Raw genomic sequence first — 16144 nt, 5'->3', positions numbered from 1 at the left:
TGCATATCTTCGCTTTGATTGCAGTACCTCAGCCACACAAAATCTGTCCGAGCAGCCCTTTTGTCTAAAACAGGAATAGAGGAATAGATTGTTTGAATGCTCTCACCTGACTTGCCCTGCATGGGATGGAATTAAGAATAAGTTTATGTTTTGGATTGGCTTCATTAGGATTCACCAGGATGTGGACAAAATCCTTAGTCACTGTGTGTTTTTATCTAGTTCAATGTCAATGTAAATATACAACATGAAGTAGTGACTTTCTGGAAAATCTGATATGACCCTACGAATAGATTATAACAGACTTTTTGCAAACTGAATACTAGGTCAAAATACTTCATTTACAGCACTTGAGTAGCATTAAACAGTGCTGTTTACATCTACTGCGACATTGCTTGCAATGGCTTAGTACACCCAGAGGACGTTACACACTATTGTCTGTGTATATCATCTAGACTTGAGTGGAATAAGAAAAATTCTGTTGGAGTACTAATTAGAGTAGCTGGTCAGAGGTTTAGGGCTTCTTTTGTGTTATATATTTGTATGTATTCTCTATCACACTCAGACACACATAATGGACTGTATCAGTCAGAATTGTTTCAGAAATGGACGTTTTGGTGTTTCTTATAGATATGCATGACAGTGTAACACAAAGTGACTTCCAAATAGGCATCAATGATTAATGTGTGTTGTGTGATAACGTTGTTCAGTATTGCACTGATGGCATGACTTGCAATAAATATTGTAATATGCAGATTAACTATGTTACAAAGTCTTTTTGCTTATAATATTACACTGCTAATGTCAAGCCAAATATTAAATAGCCTATACCCACTGAATAAAGTGATTAGATAGCATTTAAATCCTTTTCTTTTCTTCCATTGAAAATATTTTTTTCTAAGCTTTTAAATATTACTTTATTTTAAACAAAGTCCTCTCCTTCCTCAGCCATTGTGCTAGCTAATCTGGCAGTCACCACCAAATTGACTCCATTAATTTGAAAGTAGCTGATGGCTACCTGGTGCTTAATTTAACTGGCCAAATGTTGTTGGTCCATGCATTCAGTCCTACCTCTAACAACTCATATGTCTGCAAGCTGACGCAATACGTGTCCACCACTGATCAGAGGAAGGTCCGGCGAGAGTTTTATTGTAGTTGTAACCTTTTATGGCATCAAAAGTTTTTAAGATTTGAGTTACTGATTTGTTTTGTGAATTACCAGGACTTCCTGTACATATTATAGCAAAGATAGGCCACCTAAAATAAAATGCCTCAAGCAATGTCTATTACATGAAAAAAATTGTCATTGCCCTTCAGAGAACATGAGCAGAGGTGTTACATCACACAGCAAAGACCACATATTTGAGAAGTGGACCAATTTTTAGACCATCACATGTTAAATGCTAGAAATTTTCATGCTTTAGTGTTTTCAGTTCTTTGTTTTATTTTGCATTGTCTGCCCTAATTGATAGTGGTTGGACTGACCTTTCATTCCTGCAATTAATTACTCCTCCAAGGACAGTGGCAGAGTTATGTGACGATCGGTGTTGGTCGGTCTGTCTGTGCACAACATTACTCAAAAACTGACAAACAGATTTGGACTGAATTTTCAAGGAAAGTCAGAAATGACACAAGGACCAAGTGATATAGATTTTGGCAGTGATGCAGCTTATAGCCTGGATCCACGGATTTGTGAAAGATTTCTGTATCCTAGTGAGATAGCGTCACGGCGTCAGTGTAACTGTGACAAGTGAACACTACATCAGCTGCCTGCCGATGATGACATGATTGCGATCCTACTGCAAATCCACTGTAGTGGACTTATCTGTTGGAAATGATACCAGAATCTATTGATTAAACTGTGGGGGTGTTTCCCAGTCCCATCAATTCCTGCCTCCCGCTACATATTTAGGTCATGCGATTCGGTATCCATGCATAACGTACACATGCATAATACATACCTGTGCTCAGTGCAAGGTCATTGTATTTGTGGGTACATCTATATTAAATGGTGACATTCTATGTTACTGTGATTTCTGATCATCAGTAACTATGAAAAAAATACTGCATTTCTAAAAAAAAAAAGTTGCGTTTCTGACAATGCCATGTGGGGAATGAACAGCCTTGGCAGAGTACTGCACTTGCTGAGTGCTTTTCTTGTTTCAGTTTGTCATGACCACAAATGTAGACCCTGTCTTGTTGATAAGACAACTTAAAACAATACCAAGAAAGTTGTCTGCAGTTTTCAAATGTTTAGCAGCTTAGTGTGGTCAGTAGTATTGAATGCAGCACTTGCATTTAGTAGAGGGCATTTTGCTATTTGAGTGAGTAGAACTAAAACTTTATGAGCCGTCTCAGTGGACTTGATTGAAATTCCCTGCATTAGAAATGATGAGCAAGGTTATTTCTAGTTGAAAATGGATTTGCACTGAATTTTCTAAGACTTTGTTGAACTTTGTAGAAAGTAATACTCAAGAGATAGTTTGCAAGTTAGCAGTGAAACATGTTGTGTACAAACTCTAATCTTTGGCTTTGATCAACTTTCAAACAAAAAAATAAATTCCTTTCACACAGCAGGGTCTGGAACTTTGCTTTGTAAAGTTTTCATACTTTCCATGTCTGCATCAGAAGTCCTTATTTCCGCTGGTGTGAATGTCTTTATTTTTGTGACCAGCATAATGTTTATTTTCCTCCTCTTCACCCAGTATGTGTCTGGGATAGGCTGGAACCCTTTAACCCTGAACAGGATGCATGATTTATAAAATTGAGGACAATACTGTTACTGTGATTATTTTATGATTTCGGGTAATAGGAAATATTTTTCATGTAAACACATAGCAACCATTGTTTGAGCTTGGCGACCATAGGCCCCCCCATCCCCCGACAAGGAGGAATGGTCAGCATTCCAGGAAATATTGCAAGAAGTTTCTTCTCTCCCTCAAGGTATTACATAGTTTAGAAATACAAGTCATATATATATTTGGTAGTTGTCTGGAATCCTAAAATGTTTGCATAATAGAATGAAATGAAACTGAGGTTGTATATTACATTATGGCTAATTTATATTCCATTTCAAGATAAGTAGGACCGTTGGTGTTATACACAATTTCAGACCTTTAAATTAGTTTGCATTTTTTTTGTTCTGAAAGTACTCCTATGAAGAGTGTTTTTAAGAGCCAATGTGCTTTTTTTGGATTTTTCCTTCCCTTCAGTGTTGTAGCTTTTTGTGCATCTATAACACCTGCAAAACAATGTCCTTACCAAAGGGAATTAATCTCTCCCACACCACTCCTTATCTGCTTAAAACACCAAAATTGAAGTCCAGGCTTTTCTTCTGTAACTATCTTCATCACTATGTAATACATTTGCATAGCCTAGCTTCTAGACGTGCACATCTGTAAACAAAGAATGAGCAGTTTCCTTGCAGTCTGCCATTATTTCCTCACTAGAACTCCTGCTTGGGATACAAGCAGTAAGACGGTTACCTGTTGAGTAAACTTCTTGCAGATCTTCCTTGCTTTTACCCCTCTTCTAACTACCGCCCTCCTCTCTCTCCAGTCTGGTGCTGGGTGCCAGCTTCTTACTGGACCTCTGAAACAAAGAAGCCCTAATTTCTAAAAGCCCTTCCATGGTGGCCTGCCATAACTTCCATCCATGTTCTCTCTTTGTGATGTCAGTGAAAACAGAAAATGCTGAAATTAGTTATAGCACCTACTAATAATTGTAGGGAAGTCACAATGCAGGACTTTATTGCCAGATAGATTTTTTCCAGTGGTTTTTCGATATAAGCCTGTTTTGAACTCATGCCTTGTCACTATTTAGTAATAAATAAAGTTTGCCCTGTATCTTTAAAATTCTCTTTGGAAGTAGTAATGGTGAAGAGTAAACCAGTAATAACTCGTCAGAGACGGAGCATGTTGAGGCATAATAGCAAAATTGGCACTGCCACGCCACATAAACACTGGCTGCAATTCTTTTGTCTCCCTCTAAAAAAAAGTGGACACACTCTCGGCCCTGCATTCCAACAGTGTGTGTGTGTGTTTGGGTTGTTGTTTCTGGTTGTCCTGCCAGGGGAAGTGAGCAGGCGTTGGGAGGGCTTTATTTTAACTGTGACAAGGTGGAGTCACTGCTGTAATAGTTGTGTAATCCTGCGGGGTGCTCCATTTCTCAAGCACAGCCATGGAAGTCTGGCAGAGTGCGACGTATAGGCCTCCCACAGCAGGACTTGATGGGTATTTTCTTATGCAGCATTTTAACAGAAACATGTCAGTTCTTTCTATCAGAACTATAGCAGCAGTAGCATCCTTTTTTAGGGTCAAGATGTTCTGCAGTTCTTAGATACCAATGTTCTCTTGGGCAGGAGGTCTAAAATTTTTCAAGCTAAGACAGGACAAAGATAAAATGTGGGGATGATTTATGACTAAGAACAACTCTGGACAACTGGTAACTCAAAAACCAATAAAAGTTTAGTAGTTTTCATATAGACTTCGTAAACAATCAGTCTTTTTTTATCATTATCAATATTGTGGCTTCAGCAATGACAACATCCCAATGTTGATTCAGCCACAAAAAACATTAGCCGTGTTGCCGTAACACATTTTATGCACTTTTGGAAGTATTGCATTGCAAAACATAAACAAATAATAGTTTTTGTACTTGCTTACAGTAGTTTTTTGCATTTTATGAATATGCGTTAATGTGCTTAATGCAAATGAAAACACCCTTTTCCAATAAGTTCTGAAGTTTTGAACATTTAACTCGCATGACTGATCAGCTGTTTCCGCTTCTTCATTGCCCTCACTGTCAGGAGAACATGAAACACAGTCAGTAATAGCTAGCATTAAACAGCATTGGCAATGTTCCACATTTAAAGCAATTCTTAAAGACGACCAGCGTTTATTTCTTTTTCTTTTATAAGACATTTTTTGCAGTTGGCAAAAAAAGTCTCTTTTCCAGCTTCTTCTGCTCTATTTTAGTCATGCTTAGCGTAGCATAGGCCACCGCCCTCTGACGTCACTACAAAGGCTGGTTTATTCTCTCCAGCTGAACCAAGACTAAATCATATTTTCTTGTTTTTATTTTTTTGCAGCTTTTCAAGAGTTTGCTTCAGATTCGGTTGGCATTTATATTTAAAACATAGCACTTTGTGATGTTATGATGTTAAATTTTGCATATGATGTACAAATCATTTGCTGTACTTGGCTTTCCTTGAGGCCCTCAAGTGTTTTTACATGTTATTAACGCAATGTCCTTGAACTTTTGCATTTGGATTTGAATGAGAACTGAAACATGACTTCAGGTCACAAGTGAGTCACTGAAGTTGAAGTCAGTGCAACTTCCTGGAGGAGTTTGTAAGCAATACTACCTCTTTTTTTTTACATATATGTTTTTTTTCAATTATTTGCCAATATTTTTTGCAGTGGGATCAGTTTTGGAAGGAAACCAAAGCTTGGCATGCCATAAATGACTGGCATGTCCTAGGGAGCAAAGAGAGAGAAGGAGGGAGGGGCAGTGCAGACACTTGGCTCAGAAAAAAGCTGCCTTGCTTTGTTTTTCCCATTTTGCCGTTGACTGGAAAAGTACAGTGTTGGGGTATTCAAATGTGTGAACCAGTCAACAATCCAGTTGGCCCTGGGTGGGAGAGAAAAAAAGGCTGGCGGGGGTAAAAGACGGAACCCTGATTGGATATTAGGAGCTGGCTATGTGACATCATTGGGGGTGTTGGTGAAGCACAGTAAACAAAGAGGGAAATGCTTGAAAGGCTCTCTGTGCTGCTGGACAACATGACCACAACGCAACTCACACTTGCAACTACGCAACCCAAGCCATCTCCCTGCTTTCATTTGCTCGGTACAAAAAAATTTAATCTTTAAGAATTTATTAGAATTTGATCCTCACAATTAAATTACAGCACATTTGAGGTGATTTTATTTTATTTTGACATTTTAAAGAGCGGTGGGGATACTGGAACAAACAGTGGCATACTTTAGAGAAAGGGTTTTTAAATGGTAGAGGTTATGTATTATTTACAGATGCCCCTTAGAGTGTTCCCATGAACAAACAAGAGTTAAGTTGAGGTCTAGTGTGTGGAGTGCATTAAATATTTTACATCCAGCGTTGTTTACATCCATGTTTACTAGCTTTTACTCTTCTATTTTCCTGGCACTTTGCTGCGTGTCTTTGTGAGTTCCTGCCACCTTGATCTGTGTAGTGTGACGGCGTTGATAGTACTGTGTGTCATGTCACCCACACAAATACACAAAACAAACTGTGGGAGCCAACTCATCGGCCAACAGGAAACACAGCTTACTACATACTGCTATAACGAGTAAGTGGCAGTACTAGTAGTGATTAAAGATGTTAGTTTCCAGCACAACTATTTGTCCAAAGTGGAGCAGTTTGTTCATAATACTACATGCACAAAATGTTTTTATTAGGTTTTATTCTATATATCTATTTTAGTCTGTATGTTGTCTGTTTATTTTTAATAGTTGCTTTTTGCATATTTCACAGAAGAACTGCTTTAACTGTAGCTGTTTCTTTATTATGTAAGCTACTGTCTTTTTATGACTTGACAAAAATGCTGTGCAACTAAGTCTGGTTTGCAAATTGTCTTTGTGAAATTTGTCAAGCTTTTTGAATCCATTTTTGTATCATCCAAATACATGGGTGTTGTGTGATACAGTGGCTTTGAGCCCAAGACAAGTTTCCCTGTGTGTCAGTGAAGTATACATCTACCTGGCTAGCTAAGCGCAAGATTTTTCTTTCAGTTTAATTCTACTCTTGAAGTAATTTATGTACGTGAATATGTTCGTTGCAACCAGTGTAGCTTTTATTATTGACTGAACAGACCAAGAAATGATTTGTTTCGAGTATGCTGTTGTTAGCTTGTCTCTGCTTTTCAAAGTTCACAGCTCTTGATAAATGCAACTTTTACTCTAAGGGGTGTAGCAATGTACTATATAACCTTGTTTGAAGGCCAAAATCTTATCTCTACCATTTTAGTCTCCTGATTTTGGAATGCCAGAATCAGTATCCTGTCAAGTGGGTCAGTCTATAACATGCTTGGCTTCTTGATCAGTGTCTGGTTTTTCAACCGCTGAGCATATTTTGATGATAAAAAGTTTCATATTCTGGTGTGAATATTGCTAAACTGAAAATGTTTTTTAGTGCACATCTGCTCCTTAATGGTATTTGGACTATTCAGAAAGCATGAGAGTTTCTGTGACAACCAGGAAGAAACAGAACAAGGCCTTTCCTGGGAGGGAATGAGGTAAAGGGTCAGTCTGCTATTGGCTCTTCACTGGGCCGGACTAATAAGATTGAGAGCTAGACTAGTAGTTGCTTTCCAGTTGTAGCATAAATTTCAAGAAGACAAATTAATGTTTTGTAACAAAGTGCCTTTTGCACAACTTGACTGTATGAGCCTTTACCTACATATATGTTTTGTGATAGTCACTGAGTTTTTCTGAAAATTATATGGAGCTTATACCCAAGTACTTTTTCAGGAAATTTGTTGCCTTTGTGTACACAAAATAAAACAAAACGACTGAGTGAATGAGATGTAGTAAGTGATCACCACCTTGTCTTACCTGTCTTAAAGAAAGTTTTTTTTATTTTTTCTGTTACAATGGAGCTAAAGAAAGGCTGCTGTGATATTTATTGCTTGTGTGGTTCACTGGTTGAAATGTATTTTTATTTAGTAGTTTTAGATTTATTATTTACCCTACACAGCCAAATGGAAAGCTCCACCCAGGCTCCAGCTTCTCACTCAGTCATCTCCGTAGACACCAAAACTTTGCTTATACTATTTGAATAGAAGGACCAAATGATCTGTACCACATGCAAATGTGCTCTGGGTTTTCTTAGGGACCCAGAATAAATGTGTTTTTGGAAGCCAGTCTACATTCTGCTGAAGGATCCCTGTGGCGATTCAGTTTTATGGTGTTTTGCTTTCCTCACAGGTTAACATTGAGTCGACTGTTTAATTGAACTCGTGTTTACTTTGAAAGGTGTTGTGAATCTGATAAACTTTCCCCCTCCAGTGTTTGGTTAACTATGTAATAATTCATTAAGAATTTCACAACTGCTACTGTGTTGTAGTAACAGAAAAGTTTGTTACAGCACTGCTCATAGTTGATATTTTACTAAGGATTCATGGGATCCTCTGTTACCACAGTGACTAATTTGCATTTGCACCAAGCATTTTCTGTGGTCAGACAAACCAACAACACAGCAAGTTAATTCCTTCAACAACCGTAGTGGACCATGTTAAACCTTTTTTAACTATTTTGCACAAGGCAAAATTCCTGACATCATTTCTATACAGGATTTAATACACCCAAATCCACTGAGCTGTCGGTGGTCACCGTATAATCACCGAAATGTGTGCAATTGTAAATTAACTGTAATTACTTAAGCTTCACTACTAGTTAAATGAACTGTAATTGCCTGCTGTGAGTTGGAAAAGTTAGTTTTAATGTTCTTTCTACTTTGTCTTTAAAACGTGTTCATAAAATATAAATGCAGGTGGAATATAATGGTCATCAACACACATTTAGGATAGGGCTTCATTGTGAATTATTCACAGCTCACAAGTATGCCAATTTAAGCAACACGTGTGTGATAGCAGTTGAATATAATACTTTTGACATGTGAAAACAAAAGCAGGAAAAGGCATTTCAAAGCAGGGCTACAGAGTTTATACAGTATTTATCCCAGTCATGATTTTGATAGGCCACGATTAAATGCATGTGACTGATTGTCATATTGACATTTTCAGTGTGCGAGCCACTCATTGAAAACACAGATTAAAAAAAAAAGTGCATGTACATTAAATTACTTGATTTTAAACATTGGATAAGTCTGAGATTAGAACAACTTCTATCACTTTTTTTAAAGGTAATTTTTGGTCATCTGTGGTGCTTTGCTGCTGTAACTGAGTGGAGACTAGAAGTTTCTCTGGGCACAGCCGCCTAACTAGCTTCTACCATAGCCTGCATGTGATTTAGAAACCGTTGGTAAATGGTCGTGTCTAACGATAGACAGATGTTCCTCTGCATTCTCAGAGATCAGATGAGTTCACCAGAGGTTTGATGATCTAAGCTAACATTTGCTAGCATTGTGCTCCTCAAGACATAAAAGATTGTCTGTCAGACATCCAGAAATGGTGATTTTTGTTTTGATATTAGGATTTTTGTGTTCTGATGTATCTTACAGATTTAGATATGTACAAATTAAGATTGAGGAAGATGCAATTTTAGCTGTATTTGGTTTTTTTGGTCAGTAATGGGTGTTATGAATGATGATATGAATTTAAAAGAAGAGTTTGTAGATATGGTTATTCATGGTCTTTGTCAGCGTTAGAAGTGAAGATTGATACTCTCCTGTACTAAATTGAAATGACTCTGGCCCGACTCTATCCAAACAGCCTGTCTGCCTCCAGTACCATCACAGAATACACAGTGTATTGTTTTTATGTTTCTGCTGGCTATAGCTTTATGTTTGCTGCACAGATATGAGAGTGGTATCAACTGTCTAAGCTAATAACTCTGCAAGAAAGCAAATAAGGTTTCTTTCAGACCAACATTTCAGAAAGAGCTGGTGTGTAGTATTTACTTACTCTACATTTAGGCAACCAAATATATGCAATGTGAGTGAAATTATTTTGTAATTACAAATTTCAAATAAATCGGCGAGAATGGTATGTTTGCTCTTGTCAGCACAGCAATATTCCTTTTTTGCGCTCTCATCAGTTCTCTCATTTTGCCTCTTTAGGAAACATTTGTGCTGCTGTTTTTGTTTCAACCACCACATGACCTTGGATACTTTACAAGAGCGTTGTTCTTAGTGTGACCCTTCTGCTCTGACTCCCACTGTACTATTTCCTAACCTCTACCCTCTGCTCTCCCTGCAGCTTCTACACCAGTCAGCAGCAGTGTGAGTAGACGCCGTGCCCCCTCCTCGGTGACTCCCCTCTCGTGGGAGAAACACAACATTGCCGCCATGTCGAGCATCACCATCGACCCTGAGCTCAAGCCCGGGGAGTTTGTCATCAAGAGTCTATTTGCTGAGTTTGCTGTGCTGGCCGAGAAGAAGATCGAGATGGTGATGGCTGAACCGCTGGTGAGTCCACAGAGGGTGAAAGCGAGTGTCAAGAAACACAGGAAATGAAATACAATACACGGCACGTGATGTGGCACACACTGCTGAGAGTACCTCTTCTCTTTTGCAACTAACTGCCGTGCCTTTAGCCAGTTGAGGAACAACTGAAAGATGTTTGGAAAGTGGCAAGAGCAACGTATCACTTTTTTGTTAATGAGCGAAATCATTGATGGAATTGTTTATCATAACAGACTGGATTGGCTGTTTCTCCATTAATTTCCTTTGATTCAGTTGCTTTCGTTTTACATGAGCTGGCAGGTGAATACTGTTAACTCGGGCTACATCCGTTTATAATGTTTTTAAATTTTACGATACATAACTTATACTATGTTTACGCCTAGCGTCCACACTACTCTAGCATTGTATTACTCCTAATACAGAGACTAGAAAAAATGTTAACCCCATTCTTAGTTGGAAACTCCAGGACTGCATTTGAGTCTGACCTGGTAGACTTTGGAAACTATAATGCAGAAACCTGTGTTTGCCTCTGATTGGGCCTTACTGTGACTACATTTGGTCTCTGGTTCATCACGCTCCTATCATGTGACAGTTCTCCAGAAGAAATAAATCATCAGACTTGACTATCGGTGTTTAATTCAGCGTAGATAAACCAATTTCAAGCATTGCTGACCTTGTTGTCTATGCTTATGGAAATCTGTGATCTTACTCTTTGCCATTGCTGTTGTTAAGTTAAGCAGCTAACCTCCTGCTTCATGTTTACATCGGCACCTGCATTGTCCAACATATGTGAATGGTCATGTGATATGCCGTTTCAGGCATGTCAGTGTGCACTAAGCATAATTCTGGATTGCTTTTCTTTTAAATGCTTTTTAAAAAATATAATGTATTGGCAGACGTCTTGTGGACAGTTCCTGCTTCCCAAGTCTACGTGATGTAAATTTAGTTTTGTTCCCAAATAAGGAGGTCCACATGCAGCCCAAAATTTGTGAAAATACGTGCAGGAAAACCAAAGTTTATAACAGCAAATGTTTGTTTTCAGGATAGCTTGTGAAATGAGATTCTCCATCATCCTGATCTTTATAATGAATCATTTATAGAGTTATAATAGAAGCAGTCACTGTCAGACTTGAGAGGTGCTTAGATTTGTTCATGCTTTTTATTGATGGTGCTCAAACACAGCGGGAATTTCCAAACTCAATGATTCCTGTGCCATGTCCTCCCACTGTGCTCGGTACACCGAGGAATAATCACAGTGCTACAGCCAAATGTGTAACTAGCTGCTATATGCTATAAAAATTGCAACGTAACAGCCTTTCAGAAACATCGCTGAGTGCTTTTCTGTGTTTGATTTGGGGAGCAATGTGACCGATCAATGCATAGCTATTACAGTATGTATAGAATCATGTGCACATACGCTGTCTACTTTCAAAGTCCAGATCTGTCTACATCAAGAGGCTCACTCTCACTCAGCACTGTATTAATGCACCACACTAAAACTTCAGTGTTCTTTTCTCTTGTTTGCTTACTCATCACCAGGCCTGCGGTTAGACTGACAGCAATCTAATGTTTTGCAGTTAGCAAGGGTATCTTTGCTGGGCTAGTAACACATTTATTCATGATTTCTCTCTCTCTCTCTCCCGTATTTCTAACAGGAGAAACCCTTGTCCCGTTCCCTGCAGAGAGGGGAAGATGCACAATTTGATCAGGTCAGTGCAGCCACAGTAAAAATTACACCATGTACAGGTGTTTAAATGTGACATTGCCCCAAACCAACAACGGTCCTCCCCAAACTCCGTATGTGTATGCAGTGTTTGAATCCACCCAGCTCCACCCAATCAATCCCCCACTCAATGGCCCGTCTGTCCCTCATCTGTAGCTGGTGCAGAACTCTATACAATGGGCCTGCCTGCTGCAAATTGCTTTGTTCAGCACAACACAAAGCCAATGAGGATATGGTGGTATAGATCCAGCTGTCCCCATTGTGAGTGAGGGGGAGAAAATGGGTATGGAGAGCGCAAAAAGTGAGAGTGTAGAATCGCTGTGTCATCCTCAGCAGTAAATCAGCATTGGGTGCTGGAGTGTATCTGCCTGGCGCCATAAGGGCAGAGGGAGCAATTGCATAACTCTCCTGCCGAGCATCCATCATCCACCTCCCTCATCACGCTGTGCTGGCCCTTAAACACACAAACAAGCACCCACACTTAAATCGTTTATGCATGCTGACCCCCTCATCTCATGTTTTATGTATAGGCTGAAAACTGGCTCCTGTAATCTTAATTTGAAATTACTGATTTCTTGTTTTCTGTGTGTACTTCTAAGTAAGGATTAAGGATTGCTCTCATGAATATACAATAGTTGATGTAAGGCAGCATACACTTATTACATATCATCACAAACGGTGGATTTGTTAAGCCTTATTCAATCACTGATCCAATCAAAGTGCTGCTGAACTGGTTGGAAGACTACCTGTTATTACTGTAGTCTTACCTATGGACACCACAGGGGCATGTGTGTTGTGGAGCTACTCAGTCATGTACCAGCATCCTGCAAGATTTCCATCAATAGCTACAGTAGGAGCTGTTAATTGATAAAAATTCTGTTTTACTCTGACCCTATATCCTACTCATTTACTGAATACCGATCTTGATCTGGGCTTATTGAATGACGTTCTCTGCACAACTAGTGTAATTTTGTTAGCCTAATATGACAGGTATTTAATTTGCATGCTTCAAAAATGCTGAATATGTTGTGTGGTTTTACTTGTAGTAATCTGGATATGTTGTCGTTTTCCAGTTAATAAGCTCTATGAGCTCAATAGCAGAACACTGTTTGCCCTCCCTACTGCGCACACTCTTTGACTGGTACCGGCGGCAGAGTGGCACTGAAGACGAGTCCTATGAGTACAGGCCTCGCTCTAGTACTAAGTCTAAAGGGTGAGACGTTGATCTTTGTTTCCTTCATTCTCTCCTGTCTTCTGCTTCCTCTTCATCAAATTTATTATTGGCTGTTTTTGTCTGTTCATGTATGGGTCCACCGATAATTGATTTGTAGAAATTATACATATGTGCAGCAAATAAGACAATACACATTACATTAGTGCCAAAGTTGCACTTTTCTTTTATAAAAAAAAATCTGATCATTTAAAAAATGTTGGCTATGGGATCCAATAAACAGTATAGCCCGTATTGTGGTAACATCTAGTTTTAGTATGTTTTTGACTCAAAATGTCGTTCACATTTATTTTCTCTTTGGCTTTGCAGAGATGAACAGCACCGGGATAAAGATTACCTTCTGGAGCGGCGAGACTTAGCCATAGATTTCATTTTTTGTTTAGTTTCAGTGGAAGTTCTTAAGCAGGTGAGCGATGTGACATTTCCTGCTGTCACTGTTTCTGTGTAATGATTTATGCTGCCTTTAAAGAGTGTTTGCCACTTCAGTAGCTGAATGTTTACATAGGGAAGGTAAATGCAGTGCACCTGTTTGACCTGTTGTTGACATTATCTTATCGAAGTGCCTAGCAAATGGTTGTGAATGTGATTAGTTCTGCTACAGTAATTTGCTGCTGCATGTGTTTCTACTGTACCTTTCTCTAGGCAGAGCTGGTGTTTTTAGTCTGTTACTATTAATAGTTCTTTGTTGCTTTTGATGTGTCTGTTGTAAAAACAAAAAGTGTCGTTGACAGGTACTTGAACTACACACTGCATTACTGCAGCTTTGCCTTTGCTCTTCCCATGTAGATACAGACTTCTCCCTTTGTTTAATTTCTGTAGCATAGCCTTAGATTAAAAAAAAGTTTGTTGCCTTTTTTATTGCTACCAGTCATTCAAATGTTAAAATGCTCTTAAATTGTGGAGCAGCATTAATCACTCATAGTAGAGATGAGACTACTGTATCTTTTTTCTGATTTACATACTAAGATTAGAGTGTTGTTTATTAGGTTTGCACTTTTCATCTTCTTTGGTACAGAAATTAACTACAGTGGTGTTAGTGAGGGCTTTTCCCCACAGGGCAACAAAGTAAATAAATGCAATGGCAACATACCAACTCCCAACCGAGCGTGTTTCTAAAGTAGACTGTCCAAATCCAAGCAGCATTCTGAACTAAAAGCCAATCCCTAGAGACCAGAGCTGAGTTGTCCTTGGCTTTGCTCCTGTGGGGAGGGTAATGAATGGTAGCAAAGAGAAAGAATGAGCGCTATCATTGCTCCTAATAAGACTAATGATTCCTTGTTTACGTCACAGATTCCTCTTCATCCAGTGCCAGATGTTTTAGTACATGAAGTTCTAAACCTGGCATTCAAGCACTTTAAACACAAAGAGGGGTAAGTAAGCATCGACATCCCCACAGATGAATGGCACACGACTAGAAAATGTTGATTAATATACTCACTACTGCAACAGTCTGACTTGTGGTTTTTAATTTTTCTTTGAATAGACTGGTCATTATGTCACATTATGTTCACAAGGCACAATTTCCTCTTGTTGAGCAGCTTGAGGCTACATCCACACTAATACATTTTAATTTTAAGACTCATAACTTCTGCTGCGATTACTCTTACCATCTACACTACTTCAGAGTTTTAAGACCCCTAAAAAGGAGAGTTGTGGAAATACTGCTGGCCCCACTTCATTAAAAAACACTAGGAGTACTTTTTAGTGTGCATTGGCAGAAATGCAGGCATTTGGAAACAGTGGTGTTGACTCTCTGAGTCTTACCATTACAGATTCGTTCACCATGTGACTATTTTCTGCACGTACACAGACATATGCCTCGACTACCTGTGGTCTGTTTGATATAGACAATGAATTAGGCTAGAGGTGTTGCTGACCTTGTTCTCTTTGCTAACAGCTGCTGTGCAGTTGAGGAAATCTGTGGTCTTACTTTTCACAGTTGTTCTTCTTCCATTATTGCATTTTCTACAACCAGCCACCTGCTTCATGTTTACACAGGCAACCACTTACCCAGTGTACATGAATAGCCATGTGTTACAGGTTTTCAAACATGTTGGTGTTCATGAAGATGATTTCTAAAAAAACTAGAGCTAAAGCGCTTGTCCGGACAGAGATTGTCGTCAAAACCTGTTCATGTGGACATCGTCTGGCTCTGCATCAGCTATACATAGTTGCGAAGTGCTTCTGTTGTGCTTTGCTTTGTTCTTTTATTGTTTTGGTAAGCAATGCAGCACTTGTTAAAGACTTGAGGACATATCCTTTATTAATTTACAGGTACTGTGGCCCCAACACTGGCAATGTGCACATCATCGCAGACCTGTATGCTGAGGTCATTGGGGTTCTTACACAGTCAAAGTGAGTACGCCTTTTAGCATACTACCGGCTGACTTTTTTAATAGCTTACCATGTTTTCAGTCTCTTAACCACTCTCAGCTTTTTCAAAGGTTTTTTTTTTTCTAAATGTAGATGCATGTAATGTTATCTTTCTGTGTGTCTGCACTCAGGTTTCAGGCAGTGAGGAAGAAGTTCATCACAGAACTGAAGGAGCTCAGGCAAAAAGAGCAGAGTCCATACATAGTCCAAAGCATCATCAGTCTCATCATGGGCATGAAGTTCTTTCGGGTTAAAATGTATCCTGTGGAAGACTTTGAGGCTTCTTTTCAATTCATGCAGGTACTAAATTATAGTATTTATGAATATTTACCGTCAGTAAGTGTGGGTGATATGTGCGTTTGTTAAATTGCACCAGACGTTCTTTTTTTTTTTTTTTACTGCTGCCTCTTTGTTCAAGCTCAGCAGCTCTCCTTAGCAATAGCTCATAAAGCTAGATGAGTAACGATCAAAGGTGAGGTTTGCCAAGAAGTGAGTGTGTGTGTGCTTCAGGCGTTGCTAAGAGCTGTGAATGGAGCAGCAGCGTTTTCATTAATCTCAACACAGCGGTTGAAAAAAAAGTCACTTGTTCTCTCTTAAAATTACTGTCTTTTCTTAATGTGTTAATGGAACGTGCTGTGGTTTGTGTCCATCACTTTGTTTTAACACGTATTTCAGTTACTTCTTAGCTGATCTTTTAG

General features: G+C 38.9%; 1 protein-coding gene across 14 annotated transcripts in view; it reads left to right on the top strand.

The window, feature by feature from the left end:
• fryl (furry homolog, like) overlaps positions 1-16144 on the top strand; it is an 83852-nt gene that overhangs the window by 23760 nt on the left and 43948 nt on the right. For all 14 annotated transcript variants that reach the window (XM_051946675.1, XM_051946674.1, XM_051946671.1 and 11 more), the window contains 7 exons: positions 9914-10122; positions 11775-11828; positions 12916-13055; positions 13383-13479; positions 14364-14443; positions 15348-15428; positions 15578-15746. In XM_051946675.1, the coding sequence (XP_051802635.1) occupies positions 10003-10122; positions 11775-11828; positions 12916-13055; positions 13383-13479; positions 14364-14443; positions 15348-15428; positions 15578-15746 (741 nt within the window). In that variant the 5' untranslated portion in view covers positions 9914-10002. The remainder of the gene's footprint in view (positions 1-9913; positions 10123-11774; positions 11829-12915; positions 13056-13382; positions 13480-14363; positions 14444-15347; positions 15429-15577; positions 15747-16144) is intronic.

This window comes from Acanthochromis polyacanthus, chromosome 4, assembly GCF_021347895.1.
Source record: "Acanthochromis polyacanthus isolate Apoly-LR-REF ecotype Palm Island chromosome 4, KAUST_Apoly_ChrSc, whole genome shotgun sequence".
Classification (NCBI taxonomy): Eukaryota; Metazoa; Chordata; class Actinopteri; family Pomacentridae; genus Acanthochromis; species Acanthochromis polyacanthus.
Note: the sequence above shows the minus strand (reverse complement) of the source record. Positions and strands in the feature narration are given on the sequence as shown.